Source organism: Aquarana catesbeiana, linkage group LG12 (assembly GCF_042186555.1).
Source record: "Aquarana catesbeiana isolate 2022-GZ linkage group LG12, ASM4218655v1, whole genome shotgun sequence".
NCBI lineage: Eukaryota > Metazoa > Chordata > Amphibia > Anura > Ranidae > Aquarana > Aquarana catesbeiana.
The window spans coordinates 7,275,441-7,295,019 of NC_133335.1; the positions used below are offsets into that span (position 1 = coordinate 7,275,441).

The 19,579-nt window shown below is 48.2% G+C and overlaps 1 protein-coding gene across 1 annotated transcript in view; it reads right to left on the reverse strand.

Moving 5' to 3' along the window:
* The window catches only part of NCOA3 (nuclear receptor coactivator 3), a gene marked incomplete in the record, with an annotated part of 153,296 nt that overhangs the window by 68,411 nt on the left and 65,306 nt on the right, over positions 1–19,579 (reverse strand). The window contains 3 exon segments of the mRNA XM_073607197.1: positions 748–920; positions 2,449–2,556; positions 12,027–12,094. Coding sequence (XP_073463298.1) covers positions 748–920; positions 2,449–2,537 — 262 coding nt within the window.

Genomic DNA, 19,579 nt, shown 5'->3' on the forward strand with positions numbered 1-19,579 from the left:
GAAAGGTCGTCGTCCTCCATTTGTAGGTGAATTATGTCTTCTATGAATAAAAGCGATCTATGGATGAAAGGTCCGCCTCCTCCAATTCATAGGTGAATTATGCCTTCTATGAATGAAAAGCGGTGAATGAAATGTGGTCCTCCTCCATTCATAGGTGAATTATGTCTTCTATGAATGAAAACGGAGGTGGACCTTTCATTCATAGATCGCTTTTCATTCATAGAAGGCATAATTCACCTATGAATGGGAGGCGGCGGACCCTTCATTCATAGATCGCTTTTCATATATGGATGGTATAATACACATTATATGAATGGAGAACGATGACATGTCTTTCATAGACAGCTTTTCATTCACTGAAGGTATATCACACCTCCTATGAATGGATGAATGGAGGAGGTGGGCAGAGTTGGCATTGTTCATGAGCTGTCTATTGACACACACAGTGCAGCTCAGCCCCATCACCTCCTCACTGGCTGTGATTGACAGCAGCGAGCGCCAATGGCTCCCGCTGCTGCCTGGATCTGCAGTGAGGAGGGAGAGAGCGAAGAGAGACGCTGCTCCAGGGCACAGCACTGGATGGAAATTGGGCTCAGGTAAGTATAAGGGAGGAGGGGTCATCAATCCAGTAAACATTAATAAACAGATAAAAAAAAGTGACAGGTCCTCTTTCCACAACACCAAATAAAATCCCTATTGACCTTTCTAGACTTTCCAAAGACAATGTGGCGGCGGAGCGGAGCGTACCTTGTTCTTTAATCTGACGGATCTGCCTGACGGTCTCTTTTAGGATTGCACATTTATCAGGTTTGACATTGAAGTTGTCAATGTCGCTGAGATTTGCTGATATCAGCTCGGCCAGCTCTTCGATGTATTTGCTCTCCTGCTCACGTCTTCTCTTCTCCCCGCTGCAGGTCAGGCTAGGAAAGAAGAAGGAGGCAGCGCTTAGCATATGTAATTCATCAAGCCGCAGCGCACAACACCGTCTCCGGTGCTTTATGCATATGCAAAGCCGTCTCTGTGGAAATAAGATGGGAACTTCACAGGGAATAGGGAGCGAGACACAGACAGGGAAAAGAACAGCCCACAGCGAGGATCTCTTCACACCGGGACTGTACAGTACAAGGAGGCCAGGGCTTCCATTATACAAAATACAGTCTATTCTCCACCGTGGTCTTCCATCCCCCTACCTACACTAATCATCTGCAATACATATGAAGACCCCAAATGAGGACCACTACCACTTCCAACTGCTAGATATGAAGACCCCGGATGAGGACCACTACCACTTCCAAATGCTAGATATGAAGACCACAGATGAGGACCACTACCACTTCCAACTGCTAGATATGAAGACCCCGGATAAGGAGGACTACTACCCACTTCCAACTGCTAAATATGAAGACCCCGGATGAGGAGGACTACTACCGCTTCCAAATGCTAGATATGAAGACCCCAGATGAGGACTACTACCGCTTCCAACTGCTAGATATGAAGACCCCGGATGAGGAGGACTACTACCGCTTCCAAATGCTAGATATGAAGACCCCAGATGAGGACTACTACCGCTTCCAACTGCTAGATATGAAGACCCCAGATGAGGACTACTACCGCTTCCAACTGCTAGATATGAAGACCCCAGATGAGGACTACTACCGCTTCCAACTGCTAGATATGAAGACTCTGGATGAGGACTACTACCACTTCCAACTGCTAGATATGAAGACCCCAGATGAGGACTACTACCGCTTCCAACTGCTCAGACAGCTCAGGGCTTGGAGTGATGTATACACCCCAGCTTTGGCTTTGTCTCTATTTATGTGCGACTCAGATAACCAGCACAAAGGGGAAGTTATTCCCTACAGCCAAGTAAAGCACATACACCAAGGCAGGAGTACGACTTTAAAAGTACAATGGAGCATATAAATATTTCCTAGTCTGGAAAGGCTGAGCAGCGAGAAGTGTAAACACCGTGCAGACCTGGGAAGGCTGAGCGCTGAGTAGTGAGAAGTGTAAACACTGCGCAGACCTTGGTAGGCTGAGCAGTGAGAAGTGTTAACACTATGCACATCTGGGTAGGCTGAGCACTGAGTAGTGAGAAGTGAGAAGTGTAAAGACTATGCAGATCTAGACAGGCTGAGCAGTGAGAAGTGTAAACACTATGCAGACCTGGGAAGGCTGAGCACTGAGAAGTGTAAACACTATGCAGACCTGGCAAGGCTGAGTAATGAGTAGTGAAAAGTGTAAACACTATGCAGACCTAATCAGACAGAATAGTGAGAAGTGTAACTGTCTACTGTTGGGCAGCCTTTAGCAGGGACAAGTGCAACCACCCAGAACTGGACAGGCAAAGCAGTGAGAAGTGTAAACACCATCCAGACCTGGGGAAGGCCGAGTAGTGAGAAGTGTAAACACTATGTACACCAGGGCTGGCTGAGGGCTGCTTACCTGGGGCCTGGAGTGTCGCACAACGATGGCTTCCTCTTCCTCGAATCGCCAGACAAAGCATCCAGGGAGTTTTCACCTAGACCGCTCATGGTGAACAAACATCGGCAGCTGAAACACAAACCATGTTCTGTTATTTATCTCAAAACGCTTTCAAATCCCCAAAAATGACACACACACAAAAAAAAAAAAATATATACTTTTTGGTTTTCAAGCTGAACAGATAAAAACACAAACATGTGCCGTCAATAAAAAAACATTAACTATCCCCACCCCACCTCTGTACCCCCCATACACACACGCACCTTATAAAATCCAAGAAAAGATACGGCAATCAGATGTATATTTAGTTCTAATAAATTCCCCATGTGGCTGATGGATGTTAGAACGTTTCCAATGTAGTAAAGAAGCTCGTAAAACAACCAAACCAAAAAAAGGATCACCATACATATAAAAACGCAAATAAAGCCCAACTCCGGGCACATAAAGAAACGATCCCTCGCCCAGAGATGGGCTTTAGGCAAGGGAGGATGGATCTGTATGAAAAATAAAATGCACAAGGGGGGGATGAACTGCAGCAACACCCGACAAAATGAAAGAAATATCTACCTCACGGCACATAATGCCCGGGCCTGGAAAACCCTGTTCTCTAATGGTAGTCCATGCAACAAAGTGAAGCCAGCAATCCGGTATCATTCATGGAAAAAAAAAAAAAAAAAACCTTTATTGATTACATAGTGAGTTGCAGCACAGAGTGCTAACGCGTTTTGGCTAGCCGAAACACATTAGTCCTCTGTTCTGTAATTCACTATGTAGTCAAGGGTTTATTTCATGGTTGTTGGCTTCACTTTGCTGCAGGTACACCCTATGCCCAAGGAAAAGCAATAGTCTAAATATTCCCTCTGGAGGGCAGAGGTGGTCCTCCTAACTTGTGGAACACCGTGATGTGACATTCCAACAGATATGGACTGACTTTACGACTGGCACCAAAAACGTTTACAACAGGACCCCATAAAGAAGTCAATGCTGAAAGCTACATCTGAGTCATAGCTTTAAAAACAATACTGGATACTATTTGCTTGTGCTGTGTGATAGGACTCATCACTGAGCTCCAGACAGATATAAATCACCAGGGCTTCTTTTCCAACAGGAACGCAGGGGAATGCACCTTCAGCACCGATTTCATGTACTGGCAAGTGGTGTTGGGGTGTGCTGGAGGATTTTTGCTATCTGCTGGGAGGTCTTATGTTGCTGAGGGGGGTCCACTGTTGCTGAGGAAGGCGGGGGGGGGTCCACTGTTGCTGAGGAAGGCTGGGGGGTCCACTGTTGCTGAGGAAGGCGGGGGGGTCCACTGTTGCTGAGGAAGGCGGGGGGGTCCACTGTTGCTGAGGAAGGCGGGGGGGTCCACTGTTGCTGAGGAAGGCGGGGGGGGTCCACTGTTGCTGAGGAAGGCGGGGGGGGTCCACTGTTGCTGAGGAAGGCGGGGGGGGTCCACTGTTGCTGAGGAAGGCGGGGGGGGTCCACTGTTGCTGAGGAAGGCGGGGGGGGTCCACTGTTGCTGAGGAAGGCGGGGGGGGTCCACTGTTGCTGAGGAAGGCGGGGGGGTCCACTGTTGCTGAGGAAGGCGGGGGGGTCCACTGGTGCTGAGGAAGGCGGGGGGGTCCACTGGTGCTGAGGAAGGCGGGGGGGTCCACTGTTGCTGAGGAAGGCGGGGGGGTCCACTGGTGCTGAGGAAGGCGGGGGGGTCCACTGGTGCTGAGGAAGGCGGGGGGTCCACTGGTGCTGAGGAAGGCGGGGGGTCCACTGGTGCTGAGGAAGGCGGGGGGGGTCCACTGGTGCTGAGGAAGGCGGGGGGGGGTCCACTGGTGCTGAGGAAGGTGGGGGGGGTCCACTGGTGCTGCGGAAGGCGGGGGGGGTCCACTGGTGCTGAGGAAGGGGGGGTCCACTGGTGCTGAGGAAGGGGGGGTCCACTGGTGCTGAGGAAGGGGGGGTCCACTGGTGCTGAGGAAGGGGGGGGTCCACTGTTGCTGAGGAAGTCTATTGTTGCTGTGGGGATATATTACTGATGGGATACAAATTACTTATACATATTACAAAAGCACCCTGAAATGAATGGTCCTGTATCCTCTAAAGGGGGCAGTAGTGTAGGGTAGGAGGTGGAACCAAAGGGTGGGGCTCGGAGGTGGGTAGTGGGCGGAGACAAGGCGTGACTCAGAAGGGGGTGGGAGTACCTGCAACTAGTCCCTGGAAAAGACAAAAAATGGATGCCGCTCTGTATTCACATACAAGAAATGTAAATAGAGCAGAGAGAGCTCATCAATCTGCTGCTTCTCTTTTCACTGTCCATTCATAGGCAAGGGGAGGCATGAGATCTGTAATAGAACTAAGGCAAAGAAAAAAAAAAATCAGATCTCCTGCCCTGCCAGACATGGCTGTATAAATCTCTGCAACGGATTGACAGGAACACAGATCCTATGTTAGGTAGACAATCTCCCATAAATGCATCTGATCGATTTAGCCGATAACCTCGAGGTCAAAAAAAGGGGTCAACCAATTCACAAGACTGCACATAAACCGCACAGGTAAGTCCCGTCCGACTTATCCAACTATTCCGATGAAGGTGATCGTGAAATGTAAACGTTTGTATAAAACATGCAGTACAGGCTGCCCAATACACACACAGATCCTGGTTTGCCAGATTTCAGGATGGCTGTAATTCCTTAAGCAGCCACCAGATGGCGCGGGCCTTGCCATGGTGTGTGGCTCATCATTGTGTCTGTACACACCCGGACACTCAGCCTTCCCCCCCAAGGTTATTCAATGAGAATCCCCCCCCCCCATTCTATGGAGCCTCATCTGATGCTGGCTGGCCTCATTACTACCCCCCCCCCCCGTACCCCCCCCCCCCCCCCCCCGGGAGGAGAATGTGTGAGAATACAATACAGACAACACAATGGAGCACACCGCTATCAGCAGACACACCGACCACCCTTTAGGTGTCATTACATCCTCCTCCTGCATCATTGTAACATCTCCCAAACTGCTCACATTCTACATTATATCTCTCAATTTATTTATTTTTTTATTTTTTATAACTTTGCATAAAAATTTTCCCTGCCCCCTCCTTTCCGCCTATAGGGTGGCTACACAGCATTGCCTTGTACCCTTACAGATCCCGCACCCACCCCCCGCACCACCCTTACCGTCACCCTGTCTAGTCACAGGCTGGATAAAAAAAAAATAGGACAAGACCTGAAAGTGTTACTGAACTGCAGCACAGAAAAGTCAGGATTCCTACCCTGCCAGACAGGGCCGTGCTGTGTAGCAGAGCTGTGTAGATCTCAAGTCTGGATGGAAACTCAGACCACTGGTAACATTCCCTGAGAATGAGAAGTATGGAGACTCGTCCCCGCCACACCAAATCACACCTGTATGATTAGGAGGTGTATTGTAGATCTGTAGATCCCAGGATCACGGCTGTATGGGTAGGATGTGTTTTGTAGATCTGTAGATCCCAGGATCACTCATCCCACAATATCAGATCTCACCTGTATAATTAGGATGTGTATTATAGATCTCAGGATTACTCACCCCACCATACCAGATCATGGCTGTACGGATAGGATGTGCATTGTAGATCTCAGGATCACTCACAGCCATGATCTGCTATGGTGGGGTATGGGTAGGATGTGTATTGTAGATCTCGGGATCACTCACCCCACCATACCAGATCACGACCTGTATGGGTAGGATGTGTATTGTAGATCTGCGGCTCTCAGGCACAGCACAGACCTTACAAGTTCCCAATGGGAAAAGCCACAAGCCACAGCAATACTTGTGATTCCAACACAAACAACACAAAGCAAACAGTCTAAGTGGAAGAGGATTCTGAGAAAAGCACACACACGCCAGGAGACGGAACCAGGATGTCCGTCAGAGGCTCCCAGTATCATGTCAGTATGATGCCAGCTGCTCCGTTATGTGCCAGGAGATGGCGAGCCCATCCACACCGTGCCCAGCACAGAGCACACAGCCAGCACTGTAGGATGGAGCGATGCCAGGAACACAGGTAACCAGCGCAGTCCGTTACAATGACATGTGAGGTGAGTGTACGGCTTGGTGAGAGGGACATGTCACAGAGGATCAGTCACACCTGTGGAATTCATATTTATTATCAGGATTTACATAGAGAAGTGTCAGGAACAAGAAATGCCCACCAATCAAAAGCTGGAAACACACCGAGTCAATCTACACCACATATGTCAAAGACAAGGATCAACAGGCCTGGTCATGTGGTCCTCAAACCCAGTTTTGCAGCAGGAACGTGGTTGGACCTCAATTCCGCCACCACCGTTCTCACCCTCTGCTCCCACTACCCGCTGTCACTAATAAAATGCAGAAGACTTCACTGTTTACAATGAAAAGCTTTGCTCACCGGGATACACTCCTGAACCCTGCATTCTGTATATATCGCACCCCTGAATCCTGCAATCTGTACATAACATGCTCCTGAACCCTGCACTCTGTACATAACATGCTCCTGAACCCTGCACACCCATAAATCCTGCATTCTGTACATATCGCACCCCTGAACCCTGTACATAACACGCTCCTGAACCCAGCACTCTGCACGTAGCGCAACCCTAAATGCTGCATTCTGTACATATCACACCCCTGAACTTGGAGCTCTACATAGTACACTCCTGAACCCTGCATTCTGTACATATCACAACCCTGAATCCTGCAATCTGTACATATCACACCCCTGAACCCTGCACCCTGTACATAACACGCTCCTGAACACACCACTCCACACGTAGCGCACCCCTAAATCCTGCATTCTGTGCATATCACACCCCTGAACCCTGTACATAACACACTCCTGAACCCAGTACTCTGCACATAGCGCACCCCTGAACCCTGTATATAACACACTCCTGAACTTTGCATGTAGCCTAATCCAGAACTCTCCACATTACACACTCATGAACCCTGAACTCTGTACACCCCAGATACAGCAGTGCCTTTGAAGGCAACCATGCTGCCCACGATGAAATGGAGTTTGATACCCCTGCTGTGTACATTGAGAAAAATTGCTGACCTGATGTTTAAGTGAATTACCCACATAGAGTAGTGAAATGCAAGCGTTGGGGGTCAGCCCCAACCTGTGGTTGTCCATGCACTTGTATGAACAGTCTTTGCCGACCCCAACAGCTGACCATTCTAAGGACTGCATCAGAAATCCAACAACAATGCTATGAGGATAATCCAAGATCTTGCTGTGAATGTTCACAGGTTCTTCCTAAGCTCAGGTCCACAATCACACCCAATGAACCAGACCATGAAGGAGCTTGGGGGGGGACATGCAGAGGACAACTAGCTGGCAAGCTATGAGGTCACCAAAAGGAGGCACGCACTAAAATTTGATGACTGATAGCCTAGGAGGTAGCTACACCTCCTGGCAGAAAGAGCCATCATCAGAAAAAGGTGAAGCCTTTCCTTTCAAACCATCAACTTCAGAGATAAGCTGACTAATCCAATGGGAAATCGTAGACTTAGAAACTGCAAGAACCTTCCTTGGTCCTTCAGGAAGAACAAAACAGAAGAGTCTGAGTGCCTGTCTGTCAAGTTCATACACATCCTAAAAGCTCGAATCAAATCAAAAGTGTGGAGATCTCTATCACCTGGGAAAAAAAAAAAGGAGGCAAAACCATATCATGGTTGAGATGGAAAGCAGAAACCACCCAAGACAAAAAAAAAAAATATGATTGAAGCCGAAGGTCCACCTGGTTATGGTGCAGGATCAAGAACAGTTCCTGGCAAGAAAGCACCGCCAAACTCTAATACTCTTTGCGCCAAAGTAATGGCAACCAGGAACACAACCTTCCGTGTCAAAAGAACTAAGGGAAGGTCCCAAATGGAGGTCTCTGTAGAACAGGAATAACCAAATTGAGATCCCACGGGGTCACAGACAAGAGGAAACTTCTATTTTTTTCGCCTATCTTTTCCATTCCAAGTGCTCTGAAAATAATTGAAATAGAGCAGTTAACTGCGAAAAGATATGAATACATGCAGCCTGTTCGTTCTGTGTTTGGATTATTTTCACTTTAGCTAGAATGGAAAAGATAGGCAAAAAAAAAAACCTTCTCACTTTTACAGACGTAGTCCTTTCTAAAGCCTTACTCAGTTACTACTGGTGAAAAATTTGCATGGATGTAGATAAAGCGTGGAAAACTGCAAAGGATCAATGAGTAAATCAAACAACCTTTGAGACTGCCGCTGAAACAAAAATAAAATATAGAAAAGGCGTTGGTGCTGCATTTTTAGGTTCCGGGGCTCCTGGGAGTTCTCCCGACACGGCAGATCTTTGTCTACTAAGAAATTGTGAGCGGCAGCTGGGGAATTTTGGTGCTGGAATAGATTCAGGTGTGATATATTCTGCTGAAAAAAACAAGTCAGCGCAGGCTGAATCATCCTAACCTGGGGTCAGATCTGGTGAAATGACGATGGGACGGGTGGGGGTGCTGGGGCTGAATTTAGGATGAGGAGATTATTGAAGATAACAACAAGAAGCTTAAAGGGAACCTGCACTTTGTCCGCGCAAACCAAAGCAGGAATTTCAGGATAAAGGTGCGGGGTGGTGTCCCCAGGGGTCCAGGCTTGGCTGGGATGCGGTGAGCCCTCTCTACAGCATAGAAGGGTGAGAATTGGGCCGCAGGTAGAAGGGTGTGCAACAGCTTTTCCACAAACTCCGTTGGGTGGGGACCCTCCACTAGGCCCACTATACGGAGATTATTCCTCCGGTTGCAGTTCTCAGCATCCTCAGCCTTCTACTCTAAGGCAGGTTATGGAGCCTAGAGATATTGTCAGACACATTATCCTCCACATGGCCTAGCCATTGCTCTGCGGAGGATATCCGGGACCTCGTTTTGTCCATGTCCTGCCTGAACAGTCCCACATCCAGCAGCACAGCGTCCACTTTGGAGGACAGGGTGGTGATAGAGGCCTAGCAGTTATCAAGGGCCGCCAGTACACCAGGTTGGGCAGAAGAGGACTGCTCGGTCTGGGACACCATATTGGCAAGGGAGCACGCGCAGGTCCCCACGCGGTCCCAAGAGGCCGGAGAGAGTCCTTCTGGCAGTGGGGGAAAGTGGAGCCTCTTACCCAGTCCTTTTTCTGCCCCGGAGGATCGGCGGCACATGAGGATGTCAGCGACCGACTGACAGGGGATATTGGAGCCAGAATGCAGGAGATTACCCCGGTGATATAGCGGAGCTCAGACACGGACATCCACTCAGTGCGCCATCTTGGCCACGACCGTGCAAACCAAAGCAACAGGTTCACTTTAATGACCACTCTCCTCCACCGACTTACTTCTCCTTTGCTCCCCCATCACTCCACTCAAGGAGCGAAGACAAAGATTGACCGTTCGGTGCTTACACATGGCGGAGTAGTCTCTCATGCCACCATGTGACAGAAGTGGGCCAATCTCTGAACACTGGTAATGTCACATGGACCAAGTCACATGATCTTCTAAACCTGGGGGTATGGAGGACCTTCTTCATGCTCAGCAGCTGAACAGAGCAAAGGAAAGGTGAACATGTACAGCAAAAATAAAAAAGTTATGGATGCAATGGACTATCCTGGACTTCTTGAACCCGTACGGGGCTGACTACCCGCAGTGTTGTCCTTCCTGGTATATTAATGTGTACGGGACAGACAGGTGCAGCGCCCAGTCCTGGCTGTCTGCAGCCTGTCAAAGGTCTATGATAGGCTGCGGCTGGACAAGGCTGAGCACTGCATCTGAGGACAAATGGCCAGAAACCAAGTCTTCTGCATGCCATAGACAGACAAAAAAAAAAAAAAATACACCTGAGACCTTTATAATCCGGAAGCCGAGTAACACTCCGCAGTGACCTTGTGTGTCTTCCCTGTAAATCCTATTACTGTGAGGACGGCATGTGACCGGCTTATAACTACGCTGACCTCCCGTCTGCCCTAATGATCTGGTGGTGGTAGGAGGAGAGGACGGGACTCTGCTAGAATATTCCGGAATCTTGAGACCTGTACATAGGACTGTCTAGGTGCAGTGCATACCACCCCCCTCCACCCAGGTGTTTTCAGGAGGGATAGGTGCAGCTCCAAGCCCTGCTGCCCGCAGCCTATCAAAGTCTATGGCAGCCTGTGGCTGATTGCTGCTCTCTGTACAACATCCAGCCACAGGCTGCCATAGCCTTTTGATAGGGGTTGACGTTGCACCTGTCGCTCCCGGGTGCACTTAAACACTGGGAGGGACGCACTGCACCCAAAGTGCACCCGGGAGCGACAGGTGCAACGTCAACCCCTATCAAAAGGCTATGGCAGCCTGTGGCTGGATGTTGTACAGAGAGCAAACGTCGGCCACAGGCTGCCATAGACTTTAATAGGGGTTGACGCTGCACCTGTTACTCCCGGGTGCACTTTGGGTGCAGTGCGTCCCTCCCAGTGTTTAAGTGCACCCGTCAGCAACAAGTGCAGCGTCAACCCCTATCAAAGTCTATGGCAGCCTGTGGCTGGATGTTGTACAGAGAGCAGCAATCAGCCACAGGCTGCCATAGACTTTGATAGGCTGCAGGCAGCAGGGCTTTGAGCTGCACCTATCCCTCCGGAAGACACCTGGGAGGGGGCGGTGTTCTGCACTGCACCCTAGATAGTATTTCTTGAAACCTATCTGGAAAGAGATTCCAGCAATGATAACTGTATGTGGGGGAATCAGAGCATCACATCAAACCTAGACACCGATCAGTAAGAAACCAGCCGCTGTTACTGACAGCAATACTGGCCACTTATCACCAAACTAAACATTTATTCCTCGGCATGCAAAACTGCCAATAGGAAAACTGTGGCATCCCAGCAGAGCTCAGACTGAAGCAGGGAGAAGCAGCACAAAAAAACAGATGAGTTGTTCTGTAGTGTTTATATGCAAACCAAGGACATGCTGATAGGAGAAAAGAGCAGAGCGCAAAAAAAACTGCTAATTGTTTGACAGTTCACATAAATGTATTTTCATTTTGTATTTAAAGCCAAACTAAGAGTGCAAAAGTTTCAAATTTAAAATCAAGGCCTCAATAGCCACATTTTATATTTTTATATATATATATATATATATATATATATATATATATATATATATATATATATATATATATATATATATATATATATATATATATAAAAACACTACAGAGAAAACGACAGGAGGGGGCGGAGACAAGACCAGTCACCCTGCACAAGGAGAGAGAGCAGAGCTGTGGGAGGAGTCTGGCAGGCCCCACCCATTCCCAGCTGCTCAGAGAAACTACAGGAGGGGGCGGAGACAAGACCAGTCACCCTGCATAAGGAGAGATCAGCAGTGAGCGGTCTTTCTTACACACGGGATTACTGCACAGATGTGGAAGAAATACACAGAGATCACGGTGATTCCAGAAGGAGACACGGGGTGAATGTATGTAGACCTGTACCTGGACGGTAGGTCCTGCCCTTTGCTCCTCTGGCCCACATGTACCCCCACCCCCCCACCCCCCAGCCATTATTTTACTCACCTGAACTCAAAAAGACCAGAAGCTACAGGAGGTCTCGGGCCATCTCATGGGGCATGTTATCCGGCGTCCTGCAAGAAGAAGGCACAGAGAAGGTGTTAGATGAGAAGATCGAATTCATACATGGAACAATTGTGCGATCCTTACAGCGCTATTCATCCCACAACCACAAATCTCACATATTGCAGCTTTCCAATCATTACGTGTGGCGGCTGCATTTGTTTTCTTTTCTTAGGCCCCTCCCCCTCTGTTCTCACCCGGTGATCTGACCAGTAACACACCCTCCTGTATTATTACAGCGCCCCTCCTACTCTGGATGAAGGAGCACAGGGGGGGGGCACCATTAGACTACAGCAGCATTTTCAGTCTGGTGGGAGGGGGGAGTGTTAGATGGACTAGCAGATTTAGATACACTAACAAATAGCAGCCAAACTCCAGCTAACACTTTTTAAATCATTTACAGCAACAAAGTTATTTTCTGTCCTTTTGGAATAAAGGTTTTACATAAATAAATAAAAGCTGATCACTGTAAGCACCCCTGCAAGTGGTAAATGCTCGCTCTCATCTCTGCAACTGATACATTCTGCTGGAGAGCAAAAAAAAACAACAGAGACTTACTGCCTGGATCACCAGATGACAATAAAAAAGGAAAGAAAACGAATGCAGCCGCCACATCTAAGAATTGGAAAGCTGCAATGTAATAAATGCTTCCTTTTTGGTTTAATTCTTAGTTGTGGATAGGAGTAGTGAGGTGTTATACACCCCCTGTCAGGTGTTTGTTGCTGTCTCTGCACCCTCTCTTGGCCACCATTGAAAGATGGCAGATGCAAAATGTTTACAGTTGTCACCAGAAAGGGAATAGGAGGGGAAATATGTTCTGGTGACAACGAGGATGGGATTTCTCTCACTTCCTGTTGCGTCTTACACAACAGGAAGTGAAGTTAAATCTCCCCAATGGGACAAAACCTGACCCTACTAACCAGAATGGAGAGAAGAAACTTTTTGTCTTTGGATATACTTCTCTATTAGGCACCCCATAATAATAAGGAGGACCCCCCACATCACACCTCCCCCACCTTCACATATTTTTTTAAAGACTTCCTTGTATTTTTAAATATTTTAAAAGCTACACATAAGAAATGCGATGTGTTTATGAGAGTCGGATTCATTACTTAGACATCAGACTGGCACTTGAGGGATAACACAGGGAAGGAGAGCCCCCCGAGGCGATCAGACGTCCCCCGCAGGGGGGGAGGTTCTCTTTTCCCAGCTGGGCCCCATCTGGCAATACAGAGGACAGACAGGAATAAGAATAGACTCCATGGATCAGAGTCTGTGTCGCCGATCACTACAAACAGCACCTGTCATTGCAAGAGGACCGGCCTTCTACGGCACCCTGCACAGATTCTGTATATCCTCCAGCTGCTGCGGGGCGGCAGTTAGAGATGAAGTGTACAAATGAATCCCAGAACCAGGCAAGTTACATGCAGATGCTTTGCTCAAAGTACAGCGAGTGGTTATTCCAGTTCTACGTGGAGTCTGCAGAGTCACATTATACTTTTGAGGACTATCGTGGCAACATTTCCCCCTTCCAAAGCTGCAGGACTTTCTACCTTCTCGGCAGAGGCCCGGGCCCTCCTGAGCCGGGAAGACCGCAGGGGTGGAGCCGGGAAGGCCGCAGGGGCGAAGCCGGGAAGACCGCAGGGGCGGAGCCGGGAAGACCGCAGGGGCGGAGCCGGGAAGACCGCAGGGGTGGAGCCGGGAAGACCGCAGGGGTGGAGCCGGGAAGACCGCAGGGGCCCGGGCTGCACGTTCAGTGGCTGAATAAGGACCTCCATGGCTCATTGGATTTATATATACTTTATTTCACAAAATCCACAGCAAGGACCTGCAAGTGCAAACCCCCCCAGCAAAGTAAAAAAACTCTACTACCACCCACATGAAAATAAACTACCTACAGAGCACCCGGAAAGTATTCACAACGCTTCACTTTTCCCACATTTTATGTTATAGCCTTATTCCAAAAGGGATTAAATAAATTTTCCTTGAAATTCTACAAACAATCCCCCATAATGACAACGTGAGAGAAGTTTGTTTTAAAACTTTGCAAATTTGTTAAAAATAAAAAACTAAAAAAATCCTGTTACATAAGTATCACAGGCTCCTCCCATGTACACAAGTATCACAGACTCCTCCCATGTACACAAGTATCACAGACTCCTCCCATGTACACAAGTATCACAGACTCCTCCCATGTACACAAGTATCACAGACTCCTCCCATGTACACAAGTATCACAGACTCCTCCCATGTACACAAGTATCACAGACTCCTCCCATGTACACAAGTATCACAGACTCCTCCCATGTACACAAGTATCACAGACTCCTCCCATGTACATAAGTATCACAGGCTCCTCCCATGTACACAAGTATCACAGGCTCCTCCCATGTACATAAGTACCACAGGCTCCTCCCATGTACATAAGTATCACAGGCTCCTCCCATGTACATAGGTATCACAGGCTCCTCCCATGTAGTATCACAGGCTCCTCCCATGTAGTATCACAGACTTTGCCATGACACTCAGAATTGAGCTCAGGTGCCTCCTGTTTCCACTGATCATCCTTAACCACTTAAGGACCAGCCTTGTTTTGGATTTTAGGTGTTTACATGTTTAAAACAGGTTTTTCTGCTAGAAAACTACTTAGAACCCCCAAACATTATATATGGTTTTTCTTCTAACACCCTAGAGAATACAATGGCGGTCATTGCAATACTTTTTTTTGCACCGTATTTGCGCAGCGGTCTTATAAGCGCACTTTTTTTGGAAAAAATTCACTTTTTTGAATAAAAAAATAAAACAACAGTAAAGTTATCCCAATTTTTTTTTATATTGTGAAATATAATGTTACGCCAAGTAAATTGATACCCAACATGTCATGCTTGAAAATTGCGCCCACTCGTGGAATGGCGTCAAACTTTTACCCTCAAAAATCTCCATAGGCGACGTTTAAAAAATTCTACAGGTTGCATATTTTGCGCTACAGAGGAGGTCTAGGGCTAGAATTATTGCTCTCGCTCTATCGGTCGCGGCGATACCACACATGTGTGGTTTGACCACCATTTTCATATGCGGGCGCTACTCGCGTATGCGTTCGCTTCTGCGCGCGAGCTCGTCGGGACAGGGGGGTTTTAAAAAAATTTTTTTTTATTTTTATTATTTATTTTACAATATTTTATTTATTTTTACACTGTTTAAAAAAAAAAACAAAATTGTGTCACTTTTATTCCTATTACAAGGAATGTAAACATCCCTTGTAATAGAAAAAAGCATGGCAGGACCTCTTAAATATGAGATCTGGGGGGGTCAAAAAGACCTCAGATCTCATATTTACACTAAAATGCAAAAAAAAAAAAAAAAAAAAAAAAAGTCATTTAGAAAAATGACATTTGAAAAAATATGCCTTTAAGAGGTGTGGACGGAAGTGACGTTTTGACGTCGCTTCCGCCCAGCAGTGTCATGGAGACAAGTGAGCGCCATCTTGGCCTCACTTGTCTCCAGACAAACCACGGAAGAGGACGCGATCGCCTCCGCCGCTACCGACGGCTCCGGTAAGCGGCGGAGAGCACCGAATCGCGGCGGGAGGGGGTCCTCTCCCGCCACCGATAAAAGTGATCTCGCGGCGAATCCGCCGCAGGACCACTTTTATCTGAAAGCCGGCCGCCGCACGAAAACGGGGATACTGGGGTTATGGCAGCAGCTAGCTGCCATAACCCCAGTATCCCCGTTTTCGATATCCCCGTTCAAACTTAGGACGTATATAGTCGTGCGGCGGTCGGGAAGTGGTTAAGATGTTTCTACAACTTGATTGGAGCCCACCTGTGGTAAATTCAGTTGATTGGACATGATTCAGAAAGGCACACACCTGTCTATAGAAGTTCCCACAGTTAGTGCATGTCAGAGCACAAACCAAGCCATGAAGTCCAAGGAGTTCTCTGTAGACCTTTGAGACAGGATTGTACGGAGGCACAGATCTGGGGAAAGGGTAGTATTGAAGGTTCCAGTGAGTACAGTGGCCTCCATCATCCGTAAATGGAAGAAGTTTGGAACCACCAGGACTCTTCCTTAGTCAGGGAGGTGACCAAGAACCTGATGGTCATTCTGACAGAGCTCCAGTGTTTCTCTGTGGAGAGGAGAACCTTCCAGAAGAACAATCATCTCTGCAGCACTCCACCAATCAGGCCTGTATGGTAGAGTGGCCAGACGGAAGCCACTCCTCAGTAAAAGGCACATGACAGCCTGGGGTTTCCCAAAAGGCACCTGAAGGACTCTCAGACCATGAGAAACAAAATTCTCTGGTCTGATAAAAATAAGATTGAACTTGTTGGCCTGAATGGCAAGCGTCATGTCTGGGGGAAACCAGGCACCGCTCATCACCTGGCCAATACCATCCCTGGGGTGGGGATGTTTGTCTGCGGCAGGAAATGGGAGACTAGTCAGGATCGAGGGAAAGATGAATGCAGCAATGTACAGAGACATCTTTGATGAAAACCTGCTCCAGAGCGCTCTGGACCTCAGACTGGGGCGAAGGTTCATCTTCCAACAGGACAATGACCCTAATCACACAGCCAAGATAACAAAGGAGTGGCTACGGGACAACTCTGTGAATGTCCTTGAGTGGCCCAGCCAGAGCCCAGACTTGAACTCGATTGAACATCTCTAGAGAAATCTGAAGCACTGACACTGAAGATCTGCAATGACACTGCCCATCCAACATGATGGAGCTTGAGAGGTCCTGCAAAGAAGAATGGGAGAAACTGCCCAAAAATAGGAGTGCCAAGCTTGTAGCATCATACTCAAATAGACTTGAGGCTGTAATTGGTGCCAAAGGAGCTTCAACAAAGTATTGAGCAAAGGATGTGAGACTTATGTCCATGGGAGGAGCCTGAGAGATTTGTGTCCATGGGAGGAGCCTGAGAGACTTGTGTCCATGGGAGGAGCCTGAGAGACTTGTGTCCATGGGAGGAGCCTGAGAGACTTGTGTCCATGGGAGGAGCCTGAGAGACTTGTGTCCATGGGAGGAGCCTGAGAGACTTGTGTCCATGGGAGGAGCCTGTGAGACTTGTGTCCATGGGAGGAGCCTGTGAGACTTGTGTCCATGGGAGGAGCCTGTGAGACTTGTGTCCATGGGAGGAGCCTGAGAGACTTGTGTCCATGGGAGGAGCCTGAGAGACTTGTGTCCATGGGAGGAGCCTGAGAGACTTGTGTCCATGGGAGGAGCCTGAGAGACTTGTGTCCATGGGAGGAGCCTGAGAGACTTGTGTCCATGGGAGGAGCCTGTGAGACTTGTGTCCATGGGAGGAGCCTGTGAGACTTGTGTCCATGGGAGGAGCCTGTGAGACTTGTGTCCATGGGAGGAGCCTGTGAGACTTGTGTCCATGGGAGGAGCCTGTGAGACTTGTGTCCATGGGAGGAGCCTGTGAGACTTGTGTCCATGGGAGGAGCCTGTGAGACTTGTGTCCATGGGAGGAGCCTGTGAGACTTGTGTCCATGGGAGGAGCCTGTGAGACTTGTGTCCATGGGAGGAGCCTGTGAGACTTGTGTCCATGGGAGGAGCCTGTGAGACTTGTGTCCATGGGAGGAGCCTGTGAGACTTGTGTCCATGGGAGTAGCCTGTGAGACTTATGTCCATGGGAGGAGCCTGTGAGACTTATGTACATGGGAGGAGCCTGTGAGACTTATGTATATGAGATTTTTTTTGTTTTTTTATTTTTAATAAATTTGCAGAGACTTCCATTTGTAAAAAAAAAAAAAAAAACAAATTTGCAAAGACTTCAAACTTCTTTCATGTTGTCATTATGGGGAATTGTTTGTAGAATTTTGAGGAAAATAATGATTTTAATCCATTTTGGAATAATTCTGTAACATAACAAAATGTGGAAAAAGTGAAGCGCTGTGAATACTTTCCGGATGCACTGTGTATATATATATATATATATATATATAGCCTATATTCATTCCAACAGTCTCCCTCCTCTTGTTGTAGATTATAGTTCATATCCCAGATGGCCCCCCCCAATAACAATGGCAGCAGCAGGTGGATTTGGGAATGGAGACACATGACCAGCGAAGGACATAAAAGACCCCGGAATACATCAGTCATAGTGAATTATCCGGAGTACAGCGAGGAGCCTGCGACACCGAGCCACATGTCGCCCAGGCACAGAGGTGTCATGGCCGCTGTGTGTAATCCTGCATATGGCGGAGGGAATCATTAGCCTTGGTAATTAGCAGGCTTTCTGGGTGCCCGGAGGGAAGGGGAAGGAGTGAGCAGGGAAGAGACGCAGAGGAGGGAGTCGCACACAAACGGTACATCAGCAGCTGTGCATTTAAATTGATTTATCGAGCGCAGCGTCAAGCTTCTATGCAAAGCAGGGACTGTGCCGGCTAATTAGAAAAATAAATTGCTCTTGGAAGATATTTATAAAGCATTCACATGTAAAAAAGCACATATTGCAGGCCTGAGATGCAGCGAGAATTCCGCTACCGCCACAGCCGGCTGGTGTCCTCACCCACTGTACTGGACGAGTGTATGTCGCACCGAGCCCAGCACAGCACCCAGCACCGAGCCCAGCACAGCACCCAGCACCGAGCCCAGCACAGCACCCAGCACCGAGCCCAGCACAGCACCCAGCACCGAGCCCAGCACAGCACCCAGCACCGAGCCCAGCACAGCACCCAGCACCGAGCCCAGCACAGCACCCAGCCCGGCACAGCACCCAGCACAGCACCGAGCCCAGCACAGCACCCAGCACACAATTATAACGGTACAGACACCGAGCCTCACATCAGTCTCTGAACCAGAGGAGCTTACACTCTAATGTCCCCTCCCCCACAGTCACATCAGTCTCTGTACAGAGGAGCTTACACTCTAATGTCCCCTCCCCCACAGTCACATCAGTCTCTATACAGAGGAGCTTACACTCTAATGGCCCCTCCCCCGTCTCATACTATTATTATACATTTTTATAGCTCTGACATATACTGCAGCGCTGAACAGAGAACACTGAGCCACTCACATCAGTCTCTGTACCAGAGGAGCTTAAACTCTAATAATAATAATAATAATAATAATAATAATAATAATAGTGTGTGACTGTGGGGGGGGAGGGGACATTAGAGTGTAAGCTCCTCTGGTACAGAGATTGATGTGACTGGCTCAGTGATCTCTGTACAGCACTGCGGTATATGTGAGTTATCAGCAATTTTCAAGTCTTGCCACAGATTCTCAATGTGATTTAGGTCTGGACTGTGACTGGGCCATTCTAACACATGAATATGCTTTGATCTAAACCATTCCATTGTAGCTCTGGCTGTATGTTTCGGGTCGTTGTCCTGCTGGAAGGTGAACCTCCGCCCCAGTCTCAAGTCTTTTCTGGACTTTAACAGGTTTTCTTCTAAGATTGTCCTGTATTTGTCTCCATCCATCTTCCCATCATCTCTGACCAGCTTCCCTGTCCCTGCTGAAGAAAAGCTTCCCCACCACATGATGC